Here is a 27,478-nt window from a genome sequence, read left to right on the forward strand (position 1 = left end):
TTGGCTATGCAAATTGACTTTTGCCGTTGTCGTTGGTTTTTCTTCTTGTTTTTTTGTGTTTTCGGTTTTTTTTTTCTTATTATTTATTTTCTAGTTGCCCATTTTGGTATTTTTTTGCACTATTTTCAAATAATTTATTGGTAATATCTTGGTGTTTTTTGTTGTACAGTTTGTTGCTTGTCTTTAAAATTTGATTGTTTGCTGCTGACACATTCGTTTAACTGGAAATGTGCTTGTTTTAATTTATTTTATTTTATAAAAGTTGTCGCATTTTAAAACTCAGAAGAATTTGCCAAAGAACGAACCAAGAACTAAAGTCAAATCGAAGTTAAAAGAAATAAGAGAAAGGAAAAACTTGCGATAACGGCAAGAGACTAACTCACACGACAGCCATTGAGCAACTGAACAAGTTCCAGTTCCAGTTTCAGTTCCAATTGACCCACACAAGAGCAGCGAAACACATTGAAATGAAACGTTAGAAAACCACGACAAAAGTGGAACACAGCTGGCTGAGGCGAACCCCAAAATAAGCAAAGAAAAGAAGTTGTCATTATGATGACTGCGGACAAAAGACAGCAAGATGGAGCGACAGAGATGGCAAGCTATCTCTTTTTCCCTCCCTCTCTCTCTCTCTTTCTCAGCCAGTAACTCTTCTGGACCGCTGACTTGGGACTAATAAAATGCAAGTTAAATGTTTGTTAAAAATGTATTGCCAGGACCACAGCCAGAGATGGATAGAAACAGCAACAGCGTCTGAGAGCGAGTGAGGGGGAGAGTAAGAGAGAGGGAGGGAGAGAGAACGAAAGAGTGAGCATGTAAACGGAGACTGACATCTTTTGGCAGCTGACCAGGCGACAAAAATGAACAATTTTGTAAGCAGCAAATCCATTGGATATCCAAACATGAGCCCAGATAGTTGACCTGGTGCCGAATATCAAATCGGAAACAATTCCGAAAATTTAAAAACTCGTCAAACAGAACCAAATTTTCTATGCAAGTTAAGAAAATGTGCTAAAAGTGTTTTTAATTTGAGTTCGAATTTGGTCCAAGCTAAAAATGAAAGTATCAAGCATATTAACCACTCCGAACCACTCAGAAAAACTCAGAAACACTCCGAACTGCAGCTAGTCACGCTCTAAGCTACTTCCAAATACTATGAACAACTCCGAACCATTCCGAACCACTCAGAAACGCTCCTAACTAAGCCGAATCGCGTTTTATGTTAAAGTACTACCAAACACTTGGAACAACTCTGATTCACTCCGAACCACTCCGAAACTGACTAAACTTAGGCTTTTTTTTTAGCTTGAAGCGCACTGCGAACCGGTTTAAGGCGATTGAAGAGCTATAAAAGCGAAACTCTTAATTGTTATTCAAAGATGTTCGGCTACGAAGTGAGCGAAGTGTGGAAATGAGGAACTCGTTGTAGAGTTTACTTGCCTGTTTCTCTATATACATATATATAATATATTATTTTTACGAAGGTACATGACCATAAAAAGCTTCCAGCTACGTTTGTCAAGCAGCAAGCACAGCTGTCAGCTTTGCAATGCGCTCTGGCCCAAAATCAGTATGTTATTTATGTCGCCTGGCAGGACATTCACATGTGTAGTGTGTGCGTGTGTACGTGTGTGTATTTTGACTGCATTTACAGTCCAAGAAAAATAAGCATACAGAGCCCCGCTTGACAGTCATCAGCGAGTGGCCCAGTCTGTAGTCTATAGACCTTCGGATGCTCTGCTTTATGCACTGTTGCTCTGCCGCAGCAACCAGCCCACCCCCCCCCCCCCCTACCACCTTCCACCACAGCCGTTGCTCGCTCGAACTGCTGTGCAGCTATCCTTCTGTCCGAGCTGTTGGCTCTTCCGCTTCCCTTCGCCTGATGCTTCAAGCGTAATTTATCTGCTGGCAAAATGTGTGGCTGCGACTGTCAACGGGCACGCCGGGAAGGCAGCAACAGTGGCAGGGGCAGGGGCAGGGGCAGAGGCTGGGGCAGCACCAACTGGCAGCAAAATTTATGCAGGCCGACGTATGGCCAACAGTTGCCAGCACACACACACAGACACACACACACAGGCACACACTAGCACACACATATACTCTATAGAGAGTGTATTAACTGCAGCTAAATCAAACTTTTGAGCCAAGTTATGAATTATTTGCCATTGTGCAGCATGCGAAACATTTCTTTGTCGCTTTGCGTCCTTGTGCCTTTTGCCTTGTGCCAGGAAACGACAACGGGGCAACCTTTAGCCACAGTCAGTGCCCCCGTTGCCTCGCGCCTCGCGCCCCGCACCACACACCACGCACCACCCACTGCCCTAACCAAGCTTCCTGCTCGACCCGCCCGACGAGGCCATCCGCCGGATGGGGCCCCGATACCTTTTGCTACCTGCACTGTCATCCTGCTTGGCTTCTGCTGCCCGCTCACGCTCTCTACATCAATTTTGTGGGCCAAGTTAATTTGAACACAAACAACAACAACAACAGTGGGCTGTGGCTCCATTTTGTAGCACACTTTTGAGGGTCCACAAATTTGTATTAAAATAAATAACAACAAAAAAAAAAGCACCATGAGAAGTAAAAAAAAAGGAGGCTGCTTTTTTTCGGGCCTAGCTGTGATGATGCGGCATTTGACTTTCTGGGACAGTCGGGACACGTCAATTTCATAGACGACCCCAAAAATTGCTGTTGTTGTTGTTGTTGTTGTTGTTGTTGTTGTTGTTGGGCCAGTCAACAACAAACAACATGGGCAGCAGCAAAAAAAAAAAACACAAAAAATATGCAAACGAGGGAGCAAAAAAATTAAATGAAGCACAAATTAAGTGAAAATAATAAACCCTTGGGCGGCAAAACAAAACAAACAAGCAAGCAAACACACACCAGAGTTTGTTGAGTGGAGCGGTGGTTGGTTCAGGGGGGGATGTTGAGGATGTTGTTCAAGGGACTATGCTGCAAAAGTATTAGACATACATTAGGCACTGAGCCCCTGTGCCCTGTGTTATTGCTGCTGGACTTTTGCATAAGCGTTAATTAAAGCTTGACTCCGCACAGTGGGGCAAATGTCGTGTCAGCTAAACACAACTTGTTTAATGTTCAAGTACAACTGAACTTTGATTGATTGATTGACTGGCTAATTGGCTGGCTGATTGATTAACATCATCTGCTGCTTTCGCCCCTGAAAATACACAGTCCTTAAGTCTACTAAAGTGAAAAGCACCAATAAATCTGGATTAGCTGATTGGCTGATTGATTGATTGGCCAATCGACTGATTGATTTAAATTGATAAATTAATTGACTGATTGATTGATTGATTTGCTGACTGATTGATTAAAAAAAATATTGCATTTGCCCTTGATAAAATAATTTTTAAGGAAACTAAGCTGAAAAGCAGTAATTGATTGATTCTTTTTTTTAGCTGATTGACTGATTATTTGATTGGCCGACTGACTGATTGATTGTTTGAGTTAAATTGTTGATTTAGCGCTTGAAATTGAACTCTTAACTCTTAACTCTTAACTGAATTCAGTAGCAATTTAATAATTGATTGACTGGCTGATTGATTGGTTGATTGAACAGAATTGTTGCTTTTGCACCTTAAATTCTTTTTCCGTTTTGTTTCGTTATTTAATCATTAAGAAATATATATAAATATCGATGAACATCAATAGATGGGTAAGAATTGAATAATCTCTATCAATTTTTACCGAAATTATTTTATTTTTACTATCGGAATGAATTCGATTTGCGTGTAAGAAATCTATCGCTAAGAAAGTCAAAAAACAGAAGGTATTACTATAACTTGTTATATGACTTATGAGTTGATCGATAGGAAAAAAGGCAAAAACAAGAGCGTAATGGGATTCCCTTTGGTAACAGAATGCGGTCCAGTTCCTAAAAGCTTGTGCCTAACTTTAATTTCCTCGAACCCCAACGCTGACCGAGACACGACCCACTCAGCTTTCTAGCCTCAACTCCGTCTCGCATTACTATACAAAATCTATGATATTTAAGCTCGACTATTTTTATTTCTCTTGATTTGGGCTCTTGTGTGTCTATTGCATTGGATCCATTGTGAAAAGCTGGAACACTTATCAAGCATAGTCTCGAGTTTGGCGACGTGTGTGTGTGTGTGTGTGTCTGTGTGCGTGTGTGTGTCGGGATGGTTGTGTGTGTGTTTGGGCATGGGCAATCCTTGGAATCCTTGCAAATGAATGGCTAGGCATTGAAATAATGAGCTGTATTTACATTTCAAAGCGCACAGCTAAAAGCAACAACAATGGACCGAAACAGAAATGCGAGAACTGAAAGCGAGCTGGAGAGCAGGTCTATTGAGCGTCTGTACGACTGGACGACAGACGATTGCATGCAATTTGTTTTATGGCCGGGCATGCACATTAAACGCGCACTTAATCACACGCACTGGGCGTGGCCGACGGCCGCCCACTTTTCGAAAAGCGAATCCGGCGACAAATCAAATTGATTTTCTAGTACGCCTAATACCCTAAAGAAGGGCAGGGGCTGCTCTATAAAGACGCGAGCATGTTGCATGAGTGTGTGTGTGGGCATTAATAATGATAGAAAGTATACAAACTTATTCATAAAAATGTCAACAGATTCAGGAATTCACATTCCCAATTCAACTCGAACTTGGCTCTGCTTTAAATGCAATTTGGCCTGGCAGCTGCATAATTTGTCTGCCTTCCATATGAACTACACGAACTAGACAAACTCCACGGATTACTTTGAGTTTTAAAAGGTCTTCTATTCAACGAAATGTACTTGAGAATTAATCGCATATGCAGCAGACAATTTTTTGTAAGGGTATCCGAGAGGCGACTGTTGCTCAACAAAGATATTTCTTGCTTATTTTTTAGGCGTTTCTTGTTGCCTGTCGCTGTTATTGCTGCTGCTGTCGTTTGGGGCTTTAACGCAGCATTATTAAATCACTTTTATTGCCATTGAAATGTGCAAAAGTTTTGTTGCGTTGCCGCCACGCCTCACGCGCCCACGCCCCAACAGCCAACAACGGCAAAGGCGTACGCGGCGTATGCGTAATATGAATCGAAATTTATATGTAACTCATATTTGCGCTTGTCTGAGGGCACTCGCAACGGGCAAATCTGCGACTTGCGTCAGTTCATTGGCAACCACAACACACACACACTCGCACACACACACACTCGCACACACACTCGCACACACACACAGAGAGAGAGCGACACGTAGCGACAAGTGAATTATATATTTGTTGTCTGGAGTTGCTGCTCCTGGCCATTGGCATGTGTGACTGACAAGACAGCTAAACAACAGCAACAACAATAACAGCAACAACAACAACAACAACAACAAATAAACAGAACAAACACAATGCGACTTTGGGCACTTGAGGCGCCACAAACAAGACACGACCCGAGTAGAAGAAGCGTCTGCCCTGCAGGCATGTAAAGCCTACTGTGCGTGTGTGTGTGGGTGTGCCTGGCATCGATGAAGAAAACAACTCAGAAATGACTAAGAAATAGCCGAAATTTAAGTACCAAATGACGTCATTCAGTTTGAAAACAGCATTTGATTCAATTCAATCAGTTCATAAACAAAAAAAAAAAGAGTAAAAATAAAAATAAATAAAAATTCATACTCTGTAAATGTTTGATACGGTTCGAGTGGGTTTTGAGCTGCACGAATATCAAATTATATTCATGCGCACACAATACATATGCCAGAGCTAGAACAGCGTTAAGGACAGGCTCTTCTGGCTAAGCACATTTGGCCAGAAAACAAGATGGACGCCCCTTTAAACCCCCTCCTTTTACCTTTACTTGTGCCCATATTGGGTTGACAGGGCAGAGCTCTCTGCTGCAGCCTGCAAAATTGTGGCTTCTTTTAGTTGTCTGCCATTTGGCCAAATATTTTGACCTCAGCTGTGCATTGGGCTCAAATCAACCTGACCTGCTTGGACACCTTCAGACGCAGCTCTTCAGTTTTGAATTGGAAAATAATAGAATAAATAAAGTCGTTTTATCTATTTTGATTACTCTCACTTAAAACTATTTGCAATGCCTTCCATGTCTACTGTCACCTCGTCCAAACAATATGTATGACAATCTTTGTGCATGTCCTCCATGGTCACATTCTTAACACTCTACTAGCGCATTTTGGCTGATGAAAAGATTGTTGCTCTTACTTAATTATTTGTACACCGAACTGATTAAGCTGCCAACGCCTACTGGTTGCTGGTGAAAAGTGCTTGTCAAATTTTGAAGGTAGCTTCAAAGAAGAGATGCTTTGACACTGACTGTACCTCTGGCATTGAGCAGGCTGCGAGGCAGCTGTCCGCCTGTGAACTGCCAAACTGGCGTCCCAAACACACTCGACACACACAGACACACATAGGCTCGCTCAAGCACAACAATCGGAACGCAACACGGAAAACAGTTTTGGACAATCTACATCTCATCTACATCTACATATATATGTATATGTATATGTATTTGTATAGATATATATGATATATTTTGATTTCGAATAGAGAACCGAAACTGAAACCGAAACCGAAACTGAAACTGAAGCCGCAAAAATGCCAATGTCGATGCCGTGCGTAACGCGCGCCGGCCGCTCACTGCATCCGGATTGCTATGACCGGGTCGGACGGAAGGTGGGCCTCGAGCTGGAGAAACCGCTGCGGCCGGTGAAGCCGCTGCCGCCGGAAAAGTTGGGCGCTGTCAAGAAGCAGCCACGCATGTCCATCTGCGCGAAGCAGTTGGCGGAGGGGCTGCTGCAGCAGAAAGCTGGCTTCTTGATGGCCGGCAAAAAGCCGGCGTTGCGCGGTCTGCCGCCGGGCACAGTGCCGCCGAGCACGGCCAAAAAGCCGCGTCCCGTACGCCCGCCGATGAAGCGTAAGGGACGCGGCGGTGAGGCCACCTATTTCCATGTGCTCGGCCAGCCATGGGAATCCAAGGGCTTTGTGGCACTGGATAAGGAACATGTGGAACGCATGAAGGCCTCGCGCCCACCGACCGCCGAGGAGCTGCAGGCCGAGCAGGAGCAGCGCAAGGATGAGGAGCGGCAGAACAAGGAGGAGGAGGAGCGCGTGCGCAGCTACTATCAGGAGATCGATGAGGCCCGTCGCGAGCGTGAGCTCGAGGTTCAGCGCCAGATCGATGCCGAGGCCGACGACGACGATGAGGAGAAGGCCGCCGAGGCGAGGCGTTTGATGGTGCTGCACAAGTCACTGCAGGTAGGGTTGCCAGCGATAACAAATGTTATCGATATATTCCAAATGCAGCAGAATTGAGCATAATTATAGTACACTTTGATGAGGTTCACATGGGCGGGAAAACCATTTGCAAAATATGCAGTATGTTCGTATAGTGTAGATAGATTTATCGATATATATGTTAATGCTAATGCTAATCGATATATCGATCTTTCCACTGGCAGGCACGTCACGAGAACGATGTCCGTGTGCAGTCGGCAACACGAGCCATCGGCGCGGCCAAATGCAGCGCCATGTGGACAGCCCAGATCGAGGAGCGAGCAATGATGGAGCGCCTACAGGCGGAATACGACATGGAGCAGGCGCGCAAGGATAACGCGTTCAACGAGTCCAAATGGGGCTCCCTGCCGCATCAGGAGCAGCTGGAGCACAACAAGCGCCTGGAATTCGGCGCTGCGGTGCGCCAGCAGATCAATGATCGCCGGCAGCTGCGCCATTTGGCCGAGGAGCGTCGGCGCGAGGAGTCGCGCCAGATGCGCGATGCCTACGACGAGTACAAGCGCTTCCAGTCGGAGCAGTCATTGGCCAACGGGCAGCGCAAGACGCGCTACCGCAAGGAGCTCTTCCACTACATCCAGCTGCATCAGGACTTTGGGCGTCTGCTCTGCGAGCAGGAGCAGCGGGATGAGCTGCGCGCCAACAAGTATATCATCGAGAAGGAGCAACAGCGTCTGGAGCAGCGTCAACAGAAGGCGGCCGTCGAGCTGGTCAAGGAGCGCAAACGGGATGCCCTCTTTGTGATACAGCAGAAGATACTCGATGCCAAGGACAATCGCGAGGAGATGCGCCTGCTGGCCGAGCACGAACGGCTCGAGCGCAAATATCGCATGGAGGAGCGCCAGTCGGTCGAGCAGCGCCGTCGCCAAGTGGAGGATCTGCGACAGGGCAACATCGAGGCCATGGCCCACATTAACAAGCTGCGCACCTGCTACTATGCCCAGCGCCAGCGCGAAATGGACGAGATGAAGGCCGAGCGCGCCAAATACGAGCAACAGCAGAAGGTCGAACAGGAGCAGAAGCTGGGCCGCAAGCTCAGTCTGCACCTGGGCGTCACCGCCCAAATGGAGGAGCACGAGCGTGCCCGCCGTCGCGACATCGACCAGGAGCGTGTCGAGAGCGAACGGGCGCGCGACCTCGAGGAGCAGCGCCAGAAGGAGATCGACATGGTCATCAGCGTGAAGCTCGACGAGCTCGCCAAGAAGCGTTGCTTGCCGCAGAATGCGCTGCAGTCGCTCACCGGACGTGTCACGTTCGCTGGGCCCAAGAAGCTATCTGCTCATATGCAGCCATAGAGTGGGGCGTGGCAGCACCTCAGCCCCCGAAAGCAGCGACTGTTGCCCGAGTATTGTTAAATGTTTCCTTTCGTTGTGGGGTGTTATTGTAGTTGAGATTTGATTTGATTGTTGCTGGAGTGGCAGCTCTTAAACACATGCTCCCCATCAAGCACACACACACACACACACTCACGAAGCGATGGCAGCGGCACGTATGCATACACACACACACACACACACACACACACTAGGCTGCGCGGCATTAAAACTTGAAGCATACTTTGCGGCGACTTTTAATTTTTTCTTTCTGATTCGCTGCCCTATTGCTGCTGATGAGGGCGGGTTGGCGGTGCATGATGTTTGTTGGCTGTCAACTACAGACTTCTGAACTCAACAAGTTTCGCAAAGCACACACACACAGACACACCCACGCACACACACACTAACATGCAGCTCATTAAAAACAAACCCGAAAACTAAAGCAAATGTCGAGTGCATAAACCCAATGATAAGACCCACACAAACTGACAAGTTCTTTCGACTCATGTTGTTTTTGTTTTCAAGAAGTGGGCGTTTTGGAGAATAGGGCGGGGGGAGGGGGGGGGGGTGTAGCGGGGTAGGTGTATGCTTGGTGCTTGTAATTTGTTAAGCCTTCACTTTGGTATCGCAGCTGCTGGTAGAAAGTCAAGTCGCAAGTTTATGATGAATCGAATTGGATTTGGCGAATGGTTGTTGGAAAAAAACAACTGCGCTGGCTAGCCGACTATATAACTGAAGATAAACAGTGGCAAGAGAGCGGGAGAGAATGTGAGACAGAGAGAGCGGGAGAGAATGTGAGCAATGGGTAATCAACCCTCAAAACAAGCTTATCTTTTGAACATTTTCTTAGGCCAAACGTTCAACTTTATTGAAATATAAAAACTTTTGCTTGATTTTTGATTTGTATCTCACTTCTTTCGGCTAGACTCGAGTAGATAATCGAAATATAATTGTCAACAGAAATGATGTTTTGCCTTTGTTGCAGGGCCGGACGTAAAGGTCATGAGGTGCTCAGGAAAATATATCAGAAAATTATATGTATCGAGCGGAATGTGTGCAGTTTCCAGTCGGATGTTCGAGTACAATACATGAATATACGTCGATGCGATTCATGTGTGCCAGCCAATGCCAATTTCGATACTAGCTCGCCTTTGAGTACAAAGCATTCGAAGGGTGGACTTGTGGATTGGGTGTTTCGCCCTGGCTGTGGTTGAGGCTTGGCTTCCATTTCTGTTGGGATCAATGCTGTGCCATTTCTCGTCGTCGTCGTCGTCGTCGTCGTTGCTGCTGCTGCTGCTGGCGCTTAATGTTGTAGAAGAAAATTATCCTTGACTGATTTAAGGCAAGGTGCGCTGTTGCACCAGCAGCAGCCGGCTGAGACTGAGCTGTGGCTAAGGGTAGCTCAAATGAGGACGTGTGGCTTGTGCCCTGTTTGTGTGCTGCTCCTTTCATTAAAACAATTTCTATACCCTGCTTTCAGCTGGATTGGAGAGCAGCTAGCCACAAACTTGGCCCACATACATATATGTATCTGCGTTTACTTGCATCGTGTACTCGTATACTAGTTAAGAGACGCTCAATTCCAATTCAGTTTGGAAAGCACACTTGAGCTACAGTTTGAGAAGCTGGCTATTAAATTGATCGCCGACGAAGAAGAGAAGCCAAATATATACTGACCATGCCTATATTTGCCTCTGCAAAGACCACAGTTTGAGAATCACAGTTTGAAAGTCAAAGTGACTAGAAGTTAAAAATTGCCATGCACAGTTTGGAATTAACAATTTTAGAAGCAGAGCTTATGTGTTGTCGATTCAGTTCTCACTTTTTGGGATAACAGTTTTGCGGTTACAGTTTTGGAACGACAGTCTGGGTGCCAGCGTTGTAGGTCTACAGTTTTAGAGCCACAGTTCCAAGGTGCAGTCAACGCACTGATTCAGCAATCTAAATGAACTTAGGCTGACATACATACAAAGTCACAGCTGTAGTGTAACAGTTTTAGAGCCACATCTACATGGATACAGTTTAGAAGCCACCAATTCAGCTAGGCTCAGTAGCTTGTTCCCTTTATTGGATGCAACATAAGTAATGAAGTCGTTTAAAAACTCAAAAGTAGAGTATGGCACAGTCGGTATTTGTCCATTTCAAAGTATTTAATTTTTCGGTTTCGTTGTTGCTTTAGCTGCAATGAGGAAGCATTTATGACTGGCCTGAGCTTCTTTGCTCGTGTGTGTGTGTGTGTGTGGTTGTTGTAGTTCATGTAATAGCAATGCTAAACTGTCATGGCAACTTACCCACACACACACACATACAAATGCAGCATAATTGGCAGCAAAAGCTGTTGTACACAAAAGAGCGAACCAAACTTTTTAGCGCGCCATTGTGACATGCGTGTGTGTATGCGTGTGTGTGTGTGTGTGTGTGTGTACAGTAAGCAAAGCATCCAGAAGACCATCTTACCACTGAACCCAATCAGAAGAGCAACAACAACAACAACAACAACAAGCAAAGAGAGGGCGAGCAACTTTGCTGTCCAGCAGCAAATCAGCAGAACTGCACACACATACGCGCACACACACTGGCACACACACATAGGGTAGCAGAAAGAAAAATGAAAGCCGGAATATGGTATGTATATAGTAAAAACAAACAATAGTAAAACTGATTAAGTCGGGGGCAAAACCACATCAAGCTAAACGATGATGAAGAAAAGACAGAAAGATTACGAGCATTGAACGCTGCGAAATGCGAAAGGCGCAGGATGCGGCAAGGACTTGCGAGGACATGCGGACTCTGGACATGGTTAGACGCGAATGTGAGCAACGCGGACTTTACTAAACACACACACACACACAGACACACAATCGATGGGAGCCCCCGCAACAGGAACTGTGCAAGTGGAAGGAAATGAAAAATAATGCGGGTCTTAGGGCTATGCGAGTGTGTGCGCGTGTGTCTGTGTGTGTGTGTGTGTGTGTGCGTGAAATGAAAACGAAGCTAAAGTTGAGGGTTGCGGCGAGCAGAGCAAAGCAAAGAAAAGAAATGCTGGGAAAAGAACCAAACAGAAAATGCTACCACATATCGAATAATTGAAAGGATTCGTACAAGCTGCGCAAAATGAGCCAAGTGCGGCCAGAGCCCAGCACAAAGAGGCGAATAAACTAAGAGATTATAAGCGGGTGTACTCGACTGACAAATATCCTGTAGTTGACACTTTTGATCACATAAAACTAATGATCAACATGAATTCAAGTACACATTTGTAAGTGCTTGGACAGCTCTGCACGAGCAATACAGAAAACGCTCCAGTTAAGAGTTTGGCGCCCAACGTGGGATCAGGACAATGTTGACGACATAAGCAAATAAATAGACAAAAACCAACTATATGAAATCAAATGTCCTATTCCCAAGATGTTTTTACAAACAATTGAATTAAGAATATGAGAATTAAATAAAATTCACTGAGCGAATCTTTTAGGTAATGAGTTAAGCTGACAAATTCGCATTCGCCGAAACATTTCCTTATGAAGTCACGCATTGTAAGCCGTACAGCTTATGTGAAATACTAGGGCGCCCAACGTGGGATCTCAAGTGAAACTATATAAATATCAAACTTACAATTTATTTGATCTTCTTTCACATGATCAACAAAAATAAAGAGAAACCAAATATTATAGCTATAGCCATTAAAGCTAATAGCTAAGGCCCAATAAAGAGTTATAAGACTCTGAGAATCTTTGCGTAGCTTAATTCGTGTGCCGGCGAGGGTATATGCCCAATAGCTACGCTTTACTGTTCTTTAAATTCAGACATTTGCATTTACATAACTTTCTTATGCCCTATTTCCGACCAGCTTTGAGAAAATAGAAAGTTTGTGGCAATGGCGTCAGGGGTAGCTGGGATTCAACTTTCCAGCGATAATTTGTAAGATATGATAGTAATGCGCTATAACAGCAGCAATCGCAGCGGCAAAATTAGTCATTGTCCTGGCAAAGCGGACTCGACTTATCCACATGCCAACAGCTCGCCGCACATTTGCATACGTATGCCATGTAGATAAGTATGCTCAGCTGCACACATATATACATATGTAGATATATATAAGTAAATATGTATATATGCTTATATATGGTTTCATGTGAGTATTTGCCCCAGCGCCTGACAATTATGTACAATTTACTTTGCATAATACTCGAGAGCACAAGAGCAACAACATTCGGGTTGAAGTTGACTGGCTACAAGCAGCTAGTGGCCGGCGCTTTGGGGGTTGCTGCTTGGTGGGCATGTTGCGTGGGGGGCAGCTAGTTAGCATTTTGTTGGCATCAACGGAGAACAGAGAAATCTGAAAAGCAGAACAGAATAAGAAACACAATAGAAAACAACCATTGTCAGCGTCCTGAATATGTTGTAGAACAGCTCCAGCTCTCCATGGATGTTAGTTTGTTACAACAAGTGAACTTTGATTTTGCATTAATTTAACCAAAAAAACAAAAGCAAAAACTTCATGTGCACAGCAACTAACTAGATGTTCAGTCAGTTGATTTTTGTAAAAATCGCACAGAATAACACGCTCTATTAAAAAGTTTTACCATTGGGCAGCTCTTTTATTCTTAACTTTAGCTTATTGCGAAATTGTATTTGGCACAGGAAAAATTGTTGAAAATGAGACACACTTTGGGCGCTGAAGGTAACATGGTGACCAAACTGGGTGAAATTTATATTAAATGTCCAGCTGTAGCATTCATTTAGTAAATATATAAAATTTCGGATCCAAATTTGATTTGATGAGACACACGTTGGGCGCAATTTAACCCAGAAAAGTCAATAGACGGCCAATGTCAACGTCAAAATTGTATTGACAGAGTAGCTGTAGCATTTACTAAGCATACATCAATTGGATGCTTAATATGGGACACACGTTGGGCGCAATTTCACTTAGCAATGTCACTTGCTGCCCAACGTGTATAAAATTGTCATTAAACGAGTAGCCGAACCATTTACTAAGCAAATTTAAGCTCGAAATTGTATTTAAAATAGGGAAAAATATCAAAAATGAGACTCGAAATATGACATGGCGCCCAACGTTGTTCGATTTGCCAATAAAGGAGTCAAATGTATTATTAACTGAGTATACATACAAAAGTTTAATTCGAAATTTTATTTGAAACTGGGCAAAAGAACATATATTAGACACACGTTGGGCACCAAAAGTCACATGGCGCCCAACGTGTGCCACAAATGACACGCAATTTGCGTGAATTTCCAAAAACCAATAAAAACCAAATTGTTGCTGTAAAGAGAATTGAAAGCTTACTAGTAATCAGGGCACACCATGCAGCTGCTTTGTTGAGTATGGCTGGAAATAGTATTGACAAGTTAAGCGTTAAAAGCTAGAGAGCAGGCATTCTTTGTTTTTTTTTTTTTGTATCTTAAGTGAATGTGAGCATTGTGAGCAAAAAAAAAATAAAGTTACAGAGAGCGACGTCAAGAGAGTGAGCGCAGTGGAATTGGTGTTAAAGATCGCTGAGTAAGCACATTGTGAGGTGAGTTCTAAATATACTTTGCATGGTGTTGGTGACAGCTGATCGCTTGAGGTGAGTTCATCGAGGTGAGCAACAAATGTGAGCAACGTGAGAGAAGATCAAATGTAATAAAAAGTAATTAAAAAATATATATAAATATATAAATGGGCTGAGTATGCAGTGCAAATTCTATTGGCAAATTTTAATTTGATTAAGTTGTGGTATTTGTTTTTTTCTTCTTGTCAGCAGGAACTTTCAACTCGTGTGCGTGTAGTTCACGCATGAGTTGAGTTCGCTTTTGGCACTCGCTGGTTTTTTTTTTTTTCGTATCATTTTTTTTTTTTTTTTTTTTGCTGGAGCTCTTTGCTAACCTTGTGTGGGGTATTTCGCATATGGAAATTTTGTGATTTAGCTTGCATTGTTTCGATATCGATTATTAAATTTTTGAAAATTCAGTGAGGCAGATTCGATTGATGATTTTGATTTGGATTTGGATTTCGATTCGATTGTAAATTGATATTTTTGATTACTGGATGCGATTTTTTGCGTAATTCGGTAGTTTTCTTTTTCTTTTCTGTTTGCTTTTGGTTCTGACTGGTGCAATGGTGAGTTTTGCGCATTTGTACAAAAATGAGTTGAGTTTTGAGTTTGATTTTGATTTTGATTTGAATAGTTGTGGAATTTTGCTTAGAACTTCTCCGATATGCTATAGATGCGCTTAACGCTCACGCACTTGCGTCGCAGACGCTCGCACTCGATCTCCCGGAAATCGGCGTGCGAACTGGAACTGGAACTGGCCGCCAGGCAATGGTTCGCCTCCACGCTGGACGATGTCAGCCCGATGCCACCGATCCCTATATCGTCGATGGCAATGTGATGGATGCGCGGCAGCTGCGATGCGGTGCAAATGTTCGGCTCACTGTTGGCGGCACCGGCGGGGGAATGACAGTCGGAGCCGGAACTGGAGTTTCTGGATAGGTCGTTGTCGTTCTCCTCGTCGTCGTCCTCCTCCTGCTCCGCCTCTTCTTCCTCCTCCACGCACTGCGGGCAAACGGTATCGTTATCGTTATCGTTATCGTAATCGCTCAGCAGCTCTTCGTGCTCGACGATGTGGCGACGCGTCGTCTGCTTTTTGCCTTGGGTACTAATTATCGCACGCTTCAGCTCCAGGAACAGCGGCGATGCGGGCAGCAGCGGCACCAGCGGCGGCTGGCAATCAAAGAGACCCAAACTGGCCGACGATTCACCGGCGGGCAGCGGCTGTGTGGTAATTACCGCCGATGCAGGCACCCCGAGCACACCGTGCGTGCTGGCCTCCGGATGGATGCGATTGTCCGAATTGGTTGCGGAGAACTTCGAGAGCAGCGACTTGGAGCTGGCCTTGTTCTTCAGCTGCTGCTGTTGCAGATAGTAATAGTCGCGCGGCAGCGATGAGGTTGCATGCAACGGATCCTCCGGATCGTAATAGCCCAATGCGGCGGGCCGGAATAGGCCGGGTGTGCTCAGTGAATGCGGCTGTTGTGACTGAGACTGTGACTGCGACTGCGACTGCGATTGTGATTGCTCCTGCTCATACGAGTCACTGATAACGCTTGCCGTTGAGGCGGTGGGCGTGGTGCTGCTGAGAGTCGATTGCGAGCCAGCGGCAGCGGCAGCCGCGGCGGCTGCGAACTGTGCGCCCAGCAGGGGCGTTAAACCGGCCAGGAACTGTTCCTGCTGCTGCTGCTGGCGCTGTTCGTCGAGTTCGCGGCGATAGGCCTCGATCTGATCGCTCGGTGAGGGCGTGTTGCTGTGTATGCAGCCTTGAAAGAAATCCAATGCTTCGTACAGGATAAAACACAGGCCCAGGACAAGAAATGTCTCCATCATAAGGAACAAACAGCCATTGGAAGTGCAGCCAAAAGTAGCGGAACGATACGGAAACGGAACGAAACGAAACGAAACGGTTTAAATTTACGCAACGTAACGGAATTGTAACGAACCGAAACGCAATGGAATTGAAACACGTTACAACATTAACCGTTCACCGTTAGCCGTTAGCCGTTTACCGTTATTTTGTTTACCGTTAACTCGCCTTCGCTCGTTCGCTTTGCTGTTCGCTTTTATCTTGTGTTTTTGTGTGTTATTGTTTTGCTTCGCACTTTTTGCACTTCATTTTCGCTGCTTTTTATTTCTTATTTGGTTTGCCATTCACTAAACGATTTTTAGCTTCACATTGTCGCGAAGAGTCGTTCCCGCACTTCTTGTTTTTTTTGTTGTTTATTTTCTGTTTTTTGTTCTTCTTTTGATATGCAACACTTAAATTAATTTCGAATTGTTGCCTTGTGTGCGCATCTCGCTTGCATAAATTAAAAGCTTCTCTCTCTCTCTTTCTATATCTATATAGACAGAGATACACTTATTTATATACATCTAAGCAATTAGCGCTACTTAATTATAGCATATACACAAACACATACACATACACATAGACAAACACATAGATATTGTTAGAGATTTAGCAAAAAACATAAATTGAAATCATTTGCTCAGTTTGTATTAATTCTCTTGTTAGCTGTGCGTGTGTGCGGAACGTGTTTGAAACGAAACGAAGCATACATACATACATACGCATACACATAAACATTTATTATAGATATAGGCATAGATCGGTACGTTTAGATTGCGAATTTGAAATGTGTTTTCTAGTTTCCCGCCCCAGCCCAGAAATATGCACTGATTTTTTGCTGTCTTCAATTTCTTGTGTGCATGTGCGTGTGTGTGTGTTTGTGCGTGCGTGTGCGTGTGCGTGCGTGTGCGTGCGTGTGTGCCTGCGTGTTTATAATGCACATAAAATCCAAAAGTTAAATGTTAAAGCATAAAAGAAAAGTCACGAAAGAAAAAGCAAAACCGGAAGCAACTTTGTTGCCTTTGGTTGGGCGTTGTTAAGCATGGCTTAGAGATAAGGGAAAAGCCCCGCCCGCCCCCTACTGAAAACCGTGCAGCAAGCAGAGCAGCTCATAAACTTAAGAAGCAGCTAAGAAGCCCCTAAACAGCAGCTCGCATTGGCTGTATGAAAATGCCCACTCAAACTGGCAAAGAGCGCGTCAGATGCCGCTCCAAGCTGATAGATGGGGCAGAGAGAAGCGCACAGAGAAGTGCCACAGACTATGCCTGGTGAAGCCGACAACGAGCACAGGCAAGTGTTTCATAATTTGCCACAAAGTTGGAGCAGAATTTGGGAAATGCGTGTACAAAATTAAGGCATATAATTAATATATGGAATATAATTTGATGAAACTACAAGTCAAACTTATCTTTTGGGCTTCAATAACTCGCAACTGAATATTTTTAGCAATTGGAAGCGAGTTTTTTGCATTAATTTGAAATTTTTAGACATGAGTAATAATTACTGGCAGTCAGCTTTTCGCCCCAAAGCTTCTTTGTGAAACGATTTGACAGAGGCACGTTTTTATAAATCCCTGGCAAAGTTCATGTTATCTAACGGCAAAAGTGCGCACACAAAAAAAAAAAAAATTTCGGCTAAACTCCCGCTTAGGCTTAAACCATTTGCGAATTATTGCGCAAGCACGTGTTATTTACATGGCGCAAAGTGCAACAAACTCTAATGCCATAAAAAACAAATCCAACGGAAAACCAAACACTAAAAATCATCCATAAAAAATTCGATAGAAAAAATTAAACAAAACAAAATTTGTTTGAAACACTTGAAATATTTCACGGAACGCTAAAAAAACGCACAAAACAATAGATAAATCCATAGAACAAAGTATTAAAAACGAGGAGATGTCAACTGTGGCAAAAAAAAGTTGTATTTCATATGCAACTCGTTGCATAGAGACGCAAAATGTCAGCATTGTCTGTTGTCGCTGGCCATTGTAATTGACAGCCCAAATAACACGCGGAAAGTGGGGGGAGAAACAAAAAAAAACCATGATGAAGAAAAAACAATCTGGCAACGCTGCATGGAAATCACAGCTTGACAAAGTCATCAAATATGCAGCAAATGTTGCTGCAGCACAATGAAAATTGATGGACCAGAGCGTATGTTGCACTCCCTACAAGCCACGCCCACTCACACAAACACACATACACACACACACACGTACCGCCCGTTCTTGGTCCCACTCGGAGACTCACAAAACAATTATTGGATTCCCATTCATGTTCCCCTTTATACACAGAATTAAAATATTCTATTTGGATTTCGCGACAGTGAGTTTGAGTGTTTGAAAATATGCTTTATGAATGTCAAGTCTTTTGTTATTCGGACAACAAACAATATTTGATGTATTTGATGTGAACTGAAATGTTTGATAAACCATTTTTTATTGAGTATTTTGAGTATTCAAAAAAAAGCAGTGTTGTAAAGCGTGTTTATACAAATAATTGTGCGTATGTGCGCATATGTATTTGTCTTCTTTATGCTTAGCTTATGTCCATATATGCGCGTTTTGCAACACTGTCTTTCTCTACATTCTCTTGCCGTACAGTTAATATACGTACACAATTTAACTTTTTTAATGTTTTTTTCGCATAAAACAATAGCTTTGTCATATTGTTTGCCAAATTATTGAATTGAATTGATGTTTATTTTGTTCATATTTTGGCTGTCCACATGAATCGAATATGCTAATATAAACAATAAAAATGTGTAATAAAATGAAATATAAATAAATACAGCTCTATGAAAAATACTTGGATGAATATATTTTCCAAACTACTGCAGCAAAAATGTTCAAAATTTGCATATTTCAGCGCCGACTTTGATGATGGCGACTCTATGGAATTTTCTATACAATAAATATACAAATATGTATCATTTTGTCAAATATACACGTAATATTATGTAAAGGACGAGAAATTCATTGGAAAAAACTTGAGTTAAATTTTAATATATTTTATTCATGGCATATAAAGTTACGCATAAAAAGGAACAAAAAAAATATATACCTATATATGTACATGTGTGCCCAATCATGATATATACAGAAACTCGATATTATTATGGGCAATACTCAAATATAATCCATTTGCACACAATTCAACTGCAATTTGATTCATTTACATTCAACACAAGAACCAATCACAGACAGGACCAAGTACCAATCACACACACACACACACACACACACACGCACGCACGCACGAACACATCAAAAAGAAGCAGAGCACGAACCTGCAAATGTTTTGCTCAGTGATTTTTATACTGACCCTCAATCGGACAATTCGATATGCAATATGAATGAAGATATCTATAAGATATTTACAGCAATTTACAGCTATAATAACAATCCCAAATACTTACAAAAAAGCAAAAAATAAAAGCACACACATACACATGCAGAGCCACAGCAGCTGAAGAAGCAGCAGCAGAGTAGCATATAAAGCGCAATGTTTACAAATGCACAACAACAAACACCGAAAAAAAAACAAAACAAGAAGAGCGAGCAAAAAAGATGATTGGAAAATAAAACACTTTACAGCAACATACGCAGTGAAGCTAAACCCAAGCTGATGTGAATGATGATATACCCCCCTCCCGCAGCCGCTGCCGCTGCCGACGTCGCCTTGCCTGCCAACACACACGCAATCGATGAGGCGTAAAAGGGCGCAGCAATCACGGCCACAGTGTGACCAGAGCGCAACTTTGCCCACATCTTGCACACAGACACACACACGACCCCGCCCCACCCGCAACAATCGTGCTGTGTAGGAGGAGTCACAGATCCAGTTTCAGTTCTTGGTCACATCAAAATGCACAACGTGTCGTTATTTATGGCTTTGGGTCGTCGCTGCGCTGCTGGGCACCGTTAAAGCTACAAAACGAAAGAGCGGAGGCGCGAGAGCGAAACCCTTTACCGAGCCCGTTACATCTCCAGCAATAACAGCAACAACAACAACAACAACAGACTTGACCAAGCATAAGCCGAAGGATGCGCGGCAGATCCAATAGGCTGACTGAGCCCCTGGGCCCCCTTTTGCCATACATCGCTGTGCGGTGTAAGCTGCCCATATACACACACACACACACACACACACACACACACATACACACACATTCACACACACAGACCGCTGCGAAAACCCTTGCAGTTTGGCGGCTGTCAACTGCGAGCTATCGCCAAGGCTTATGCAACTCGGCAAATTGTTGAACTGATGCCACGCACACAAATGGCAACAACAACAATTGTTACACATGTTCTCCCGCTACCCCCCTTCCCCACACCCCTACTCTGCTGACCCACGCCCATGCCCAACTCGAGTTTCAACTTAATTTGTTGACAACTTTTGCTCGATTTGTTTCGATTTTCAATTTCATTTTCTTTTCTGTAATTTGCCCTGATTCTTCTTTCTTGATACTCTGTACACAACGTGCAATGGGGTATGCATATAGAAAGAGAACGCAAACTTGGAAAATATGCAAACATATTATATATAAGTATATATATACAAATTTTTGCGACCACGCCCACAATTTTAAATCTTTGACATAACAGCTTAAAAGTTGCAAATAAGTAAAACGATTCTTATTTGAATACAATTGGCGAATAGACTGTGAAAAGGGTATTGCCTAGTCGGTAACAGCTGATTGCAACTTTTTTGTTATTATTATGCAAGACACTCTAATTAAATTCTCAGTGTGTATGCGTGTGTGTGTGTGTGCATGTTTGGGACAGAGCGAAAAGTTCTGCAGCCGCTTTTTGCTTCAACTTCAAACAAATTCCGAGTAATTGCGCATTGAGTGATGGCAGTGAAAGCGGGGAGGGGGACTAAGTGCGGAGTAAACAGTGTTATGCGCACGTTAACTTTTAAAGTCTCGCTGTGTGTGCGTGTGTGTGTGTGTGTGTGTGTGTGTGTGTGTTTGTGTAAGCAAAGCTGCACATAACGGACAACTGCGTCTGATACCTCACTGACTTTTGACGCTACTGAAGCCAGCAGCAAATTTGTTCAACAATTTAATCATTAAAAGCAAAACAAACAACAACAGCAGCAGCAGCTGAGAGGGGTAGTGAGAGTTAAGGGGGGAAAGAGAATGAATATTCTTGCATATTTTTGCTGTTAAGTCGAGTCAAAAGTTTTTTTTATAGCAACAGCAATAACAACAACAACAACAACCAACAAGCCCTTACACTTCTCTTTCTTTCTTTCTTTCTCTCTCTCTCTCTCTCCCTTCCTCTCTTCACGCTCTGCTTTGTAATTGCTGCACAATGCAGCTGTGATTATCTGCGCTGAGTAAGTGAGCGCGAAAAAGCAGGCAACACAAGAATAACAACTACAACAACAGCACCAGCAGCGAGAGCAGCAGAATTAAAACAGACAGCAAACCAATGCTTTAATTTGTTGTTGCTTTTTTGTATTTAAAATTAAATTCCCATTTGGGATTTTTCGCTCCGTTTCAATGTATTTGTGTTTAATTAGAGCAACAGTGGCAAAGTGTGTGGGCGTGCGAGCGAGAGGCACAGCGCCAGCAGTCAGTAAGACAGGGGAATTTTCCGCCAGAGCGGGCGTCTGGGTGCCTGCCTGTGCGTGTGCGTGTTCGTGTGTGTTTGAGTGCGTGCATGTCAGGGCCAGCAGACGGCAAAAACAAAGACAAAACCTTAAGCTTGAAACGAACTTCGTATGCGCTGCGCAAGTGTAAGCAGATTAAAGCGCAAAAAGCTCAACTAAATTGATGATAGTTAAAATTACAAAATAGCAAGAGAACATTGAAATTAAAGCTTAGTGTATTTTTTTTTTTTTATCAGCTCGCGTGAAGCTCATATAAAAGTCAATATGACCCAATGGCACAGAACAAAATGCAAGGAACAGCAAGAGAAACAACAAGAACAACAACTGTTGCCAACTGTAGGGCTGCAGCTGGAACTGCTGCTGCCACAGCCACAGCCACTTCATTTTGTCAACTGCTGTTGTGTGTGTGTGTGTGTGTGTATCCATTGCTGAACTTTGGCGGAAAGTAAACCAACATAAGTGTTGCGACGTTCGTTGTTATTGTTGTTGTGGGGCACTGAGACGCCAAGGCAGTTGCCGTTGCCGTTGCAGCGGCAGCGGCAGCGACTGCGTCCAGTTGCAACAATTTGTCCCCGCTGCATGTTAACCTCTTTCGCCATATGGTTGCGGCAAAGGAAAAGACAAACAGCAAGCGGGTCAGACACGGTTGCAACAGTGTGGACAGGTGGCTAGGTGGCAGGCGGGTTGAGTTGGTTGGCCTTGCCTGCAGCATAAATTTTTGAATGTGCCCCAAATGGCAAAGCCCCAGCACACGTCCGTACCGCCCCGCCCCGCCCCGCCCCGCCCTATGCAGTAGATTGTTTGCTGCGACTTTTGTCAACTGCAGCAACCTTCACCTTGTTGCATGCCACACGCCCACGAAACGGCGCCGCAGAATGTCAGCGAAACAAAATGACAATAACAATAATATTAACAAAAAAAATGCAGAAATTGCAATAACAATTAAAAAAATTAGTAAAATTAAATATGCTGATGTGCATTTTGCACTGTGTAATTCACTTTGTTGCACACTGCATCAGTTTGCGGCAAGAGGCAACTGCCGCACAGCCCGACCGCAACGACCGTTGAATATGCTCATTATGCCACGCACTTTTGTGGCAAGCCCGAACCACTTGCCAGCCGCCAGACTGCGGTCAGCTATGGAAGCTCCTACGTGGTGGGTTAAGAGGGGGGGAAGGGGAGGAGATAGTATGGTGGGCGGGAGAGTGGGGGGAATGGTGCAAGGCTGGGCACTATGAGGATGATTAGAGATCAAGAGAGCGTGTAATTGCCAGGCTCAAGATGTCAATACATGAACAATAATTGGCTGTGCAACAAATGCAAGAGTGTGTGTTAGTGTGTGTGGGTGTGCGTGGATAATCAGCTGGTGATGGGGCTTTGGAAGTATCGCTTGTGTTATCGATATGTTTATCGAAATGCAATTAATGCATTTGAAGTTGCATTTAGTCTGAAAGATGTATATATCAAGCTCTATATTAACACAACTCTAACTCTCCTGCGCATTTAATTGAATACTTCAAATGCTTAGATCGATATATATCGATATACTAAAGCTCTTCTTGGCTGGTAGCACTAGCTGTGTGGCTGGCATCAATAAAATAAATTGCTGTACAGCAATTATACTATCAAGCAGCACATCTCTAATTTGACAATTGACATCGTCTTTTAAATACTTGAGCGAAAAGCACACTGATTTATCGACATTTCTCTCCGGTTTGTTTGTCATATCGATCAATATCGATAGCACATCTTTAGCTCAATAAATTAATGAAAACTAACTGATAAGCATCCATTGCTAATAGTCCAGATCAATAGCAGCGACTCTTGTATCGATGAGTACACATCGAATAGAATCGATAAACATTGATTCACATTTCTGGATCGATTATATGCCCGATAACCATCTCTTAGAAGGCTTCACACAGGCAAACTTACTTCACAACTGGCTGCCTCATCAAGTTGGCAAGTTCATAAATTGTTAATAGAGAAACAAGTTGCCAGACTGTTTCAAATTTCGCCGCTCGATTATTGATGCGCATTGTTGAGGGGCTTTCCAGCCACAGAGCTGTGTAATAAACAAACGCATAACTCGCTCAACTTTGAACTAGATGTGAAATACTTTGAACTCTTTGCCACTTGCCACTTGCCACTTGCCACTCGCCACTTGCCACTTGCCAGTGACTACTTCTTGCACTCAGTTAGCCTCACACATTCTCTCCCCCTCTATCCCTCTCACTCTCTCTGGCACTTTCTCTTTGCCCAATTCCTTAGACAAAAACTGGATGTCTAACATGCATTCAAGTGCCTTAAAGTGCCTTAAAGTGCCCCATGCAAACTTTGAAATTGTTTTCGTTCAATTTGCAAGCCAAACAGCTCAGCCATTAGGGGCATTCCCAAGCACCAGGACACACCCCTTCCCGCCCAGTTGTTCGGCCTGGACAACGCTTAACGCGCAACAAAATAATTAAAGAGCATTTGGCTTAAAAGTAAAACAAGATAGCGAAGGTTGCTTGACGAGCTGATACCCTGTTCAAAATTGTTAAAAATACGATTGAATACTGTTCAATTTCACGCACACAGGTGGAAAATGTGTGGAAAACTATTTGCACAAAACTTTATTTCGGATTGTCTTTTAATTTGAAAGATCTATGTGGAAATTTGTTGGCGAATTCATTAAACGGTTGCCTTAAATCCGTCTATACGGGTGGAAAGTGGGTGAAAAGTAAATGGAAAATTGAAAAGCGGAGATTTGTTGGCGAGTTCATTAAACGGTTGCCTTAAATCCGTCAATGCGCGTGGAAAATGGGTGGTAAATTGAAAAGTGAATAAGGAATCAGGTATAAATAATAATAAAATAATAGTAAATAAATTGGCTAATAGGCATAGATATATGTCTGTAATTAAACAATGGTTTAATTTATTGCAGATTTTCTTAACAATTGTCCTTGAATGGCGCTTTTTATTCCAAGTTTTCAATAGCATTTATCTACGTCATGCAAGTTATGCAAGAGTCCGTGCTAAGTGGGTCGAGTAAGGAATTTATCAAGCTGGTTGAGGCTAGTTGGTCGTCAATATAGTTTCATATAGACTGCACTCTGCAGTCAAAAGCTTGTCGATTATAGGGTATATTGAGCTGGGCAAAGACAGTTGCAAGCGTTGCCGCATGTTGCATGTATCTAAAGTGAGTTTCCAATTCTGGAAACCTTTTTTAGTTAATTCTTTGAATTAAATTATTCAAGAGGACTTTATTTCTTTGAAGGAAAACACACACATAACGGTAATTCCAAGAAATTTGCGCAACCTTTTCGGTGAATCCATCAATCAACCAATCAGCCAATCAATCAACCCGTTTCTATTTTCGCATTATTAGGTAAATTATTGAAAATAAACGAGTTTCTACTGCACATATTTAACTGAATACAAATTCATGCACACTTGTTTTTTGTGTTTCATTTTTTATTTTTTTAATATTTAATTTCCCCTTTGAGTTCAAGAACCTGCGCTCCGATTTTATTATTTTTCATTTTCCAGCGTTATTTTTCGCCCAGATTCATGCAAATGTTTGCTTTCAGTTATTTGTGGAAAAAAAAACGAAATATGCCTTTTGTGCTGTTGTTGTTGTTGTATTGACTCGCCGGCAGTCATTAAATATATGAAATTTCATGTAAGGACTCTCCCACAAGGACACACACACACACACACACACGCACGCACACACGTATGCAGTCGCTTACATTGGCGAGGGGCATGTCACATGGTGCTACACTTAAATGAATTACGCTGCTGCACACAGAGTTTTCCTTGTAATATTTATTGATATGTATGTGTCTGTCTGTGTGTGTGTGTGTGTGTGCGGGCGTGGCAGATCGAGCACGGCCGTGCTGGCCCGGCTAGCCGCCATCGTAATATGTTTGCCCATTTACGTGTATTTAATAATCCTGATGAGGCAATGGCTACACCGAAAACACACACACACACACACACGCACACATAGCCAGCATAACGGCAGAAGCAAACGAACGAGGTGAAAATAAAATGTGCAACACGCTCAACCGTGGCAAAACAAATAATGCCCCAATCCTCCATTAACTCACAACTCAACCCCGTCAGCTATTGGCCACCCGGCCCACGGCCACGCCCACTCGGCATGACCCACGATATTACATCTTGCATTGGGGCTGCCACATGCCTCTGGACTTATCTGGTACGCTGTGCTGCAGCGGGCGGCGGGCATCGACAACTGAAAGTCGATAAATCACTAAGCAGCCGAAAGCCGATTAAACTATCGACGCAAGTTTATGGTGTGTCGACTGGCTTGGCTGGGCTTGGCCTCTAAATGTGTGTCTGGGGCCGATAACTGTGGCTTAAGTTGAGCCACAAGCTGATTTGGCATTCGAATGAAGTTTAACTTAAGGACCGGCGATAAGTTATCGATAACACACAGACTACGTTAAAGCTAAAAAATAATCGATATTTTATTGATTAGCTATACCAGGTTTACGTCTGTTGCCACATATGCACGCTCAAAGCGATAGCTTATCGATTTGAACATAATTTTATTATCGCCTTTAGTTTAACTTCAAGTTAAATGTTAGCAATTACTTTGCTGACTAAGCTAAGCTTTGGAAGCTTACTGCGCTGGCGCAGTTTAATATGCAACCGTTTGACAAATCAGACTTGATCCCTTGAATCAATAAGTTATCGAGTATAATCGATAATTATCGTCATGACGTGCATAACTTGATGAGAAATAGATGTTAAGGCATAGGGCTTCAGAGCAAGCTGTTCTCTTCAGTCGGGAATACACAAAACGATAACTTAATAAAATTTCGATAACAACTGCGATAGCCCATTCGATAACATATGCAACAAAATAACATAGCAAACTCTAAGCCCCAAAGGCTTAATTAGCCCTTAAAGTGAAATTGAAGTCAATTTCCATGGCTGAGTTATCGATTGTCTGGCTACAGCCAACTCATCTGTTATCGATAAAAGGCCAGCTGATTGCTGACAGCTCGACCAACTTTTGGCACCACGCCAACCAGCCAGCCAGCCAGCCAGCCAACTTTCCGACAATGGCCCAAAGGGTGCTGTCAAAATTCGTGCGTTTTATTACATTTACCGCTAGGCCAGAGCTGGCCAGGTGGGCGACCCCGCCCAGTCAGGGGGCGATTGGGGCCGATTGAGTGGGGCAACAAAGTGTTAAGCAAAAGTTACACAAAATTGACAAAATATAAATAAAATATGGCACAAAGCGAACAGCGAGACAAAAAAAAAAAAAGTATGAGAAGAGGAAGAAGATAGAAGAAAGCAGACGTCAAGGCAGGTGAATGGACAGCTGGCAAAAGGGTAACAAATAGAAAGGGCAATAGCTGCAGACAGATAAAGACATTCAGCGCGGTGGACTGAGAGAGAGAGAGGGAGAGAGGGAGAGAGGGCGAGAGGGGTACAGAATGAAGGGGGGGGGGGGGGGGGTAAAGAGATTTGCTGTCAGATTGACGCTAATATTGTTGAAAAAAAAAAGAAAGAGAAACGTATTGACACAAGTGAAGCGACTGACAGCTGGCAAACAGGAGCGGATCGGGCATGGGCGGGCGCCGGCTTTGGGGCGCTGCCCAACCAATTGCCATTTAACAATGATGACGTAATTGATTTTTAAGCAAATACCAAGCAGCAGCAGACACAGAGAGCGGAGGAGAGGGGCGCAAAAAAAAAAAAAACAGTGAGCGAAACGTGCAAACAGCAAAAGGACGACAAGTGCTTGTTTAAAATCTTAGCTAAGGCCCACTGCAAAAAAGTAAAATAAAAATATATATGTATATAAAATATAAAACATTTTTCAGCATAAGAAAAGCCA

At 43.4% G+C, this 27,478-nt stretch overlaps 3 protein-coding genes across 11 annotated transcripts in view; 1 reads left to right on the forward strand and 2 right to left on the reverse strand.

Annotated features, from left to right (window-relative positions):
* Nucleotides 1-27,478, reverse strand: part of rg (rugose) — a 259,509-nt gene that overhangs the window by 98,326 nt on the left and 133,705 nt on the right. The window lies entirely within an intron of this gene.
* LOC135439999 (trichohyalin) lies at nucleotides 6,376-8,830 on the forward strand. The gene is made up of 2 exons (XM_064698935.1): nucleotides 6,376-7,238; nucleotides 7,442-8,830. Exons 1-2 carry the CDS (start codon nucleotides 6,579-6,581, stop codon nucleotides 8,567-8,569), a joined length of 1,788 nt encoding a protein of 595 aa, XP_064555005.1. The 5' UTR covers nucleotides 6,376-6,578; the 3' UTR covers nucleotides 8,570-8,830.
* LOC135440008 (uncharacterized) lies at nucleotides 14,575-16,086 on the reverse strand. Its single transcript, XM_064698952.1, has one exon. The coding sequence runs from the start codon at nucleotides 15,976-15,978 to the stop codon at nucleotides 14,797-14,799; it is 1,182 nt and encodes a 393-aa protein (XP_064555022.1). The 5' UTR covers nucleotides 15,979-16,086; the 3' UTR covers nucleotides 14,575-14,796.

This window comes from Drosophila montana, unplaced genomic scaffold (assembly GCF_035044405.1).
Source record: "Drosophila montana isolate Dmon_TW-CO22-7 unplaced genomic scaffold, ASM3504440v1 contig_786_1, whole genome shotgun sequence".
Lineage (NCBI taxonomy): Eukaryota > Metazoa > Arthropoda > Insecta > Diptera > Drosophilidae > Drosophila > Drosophila montana.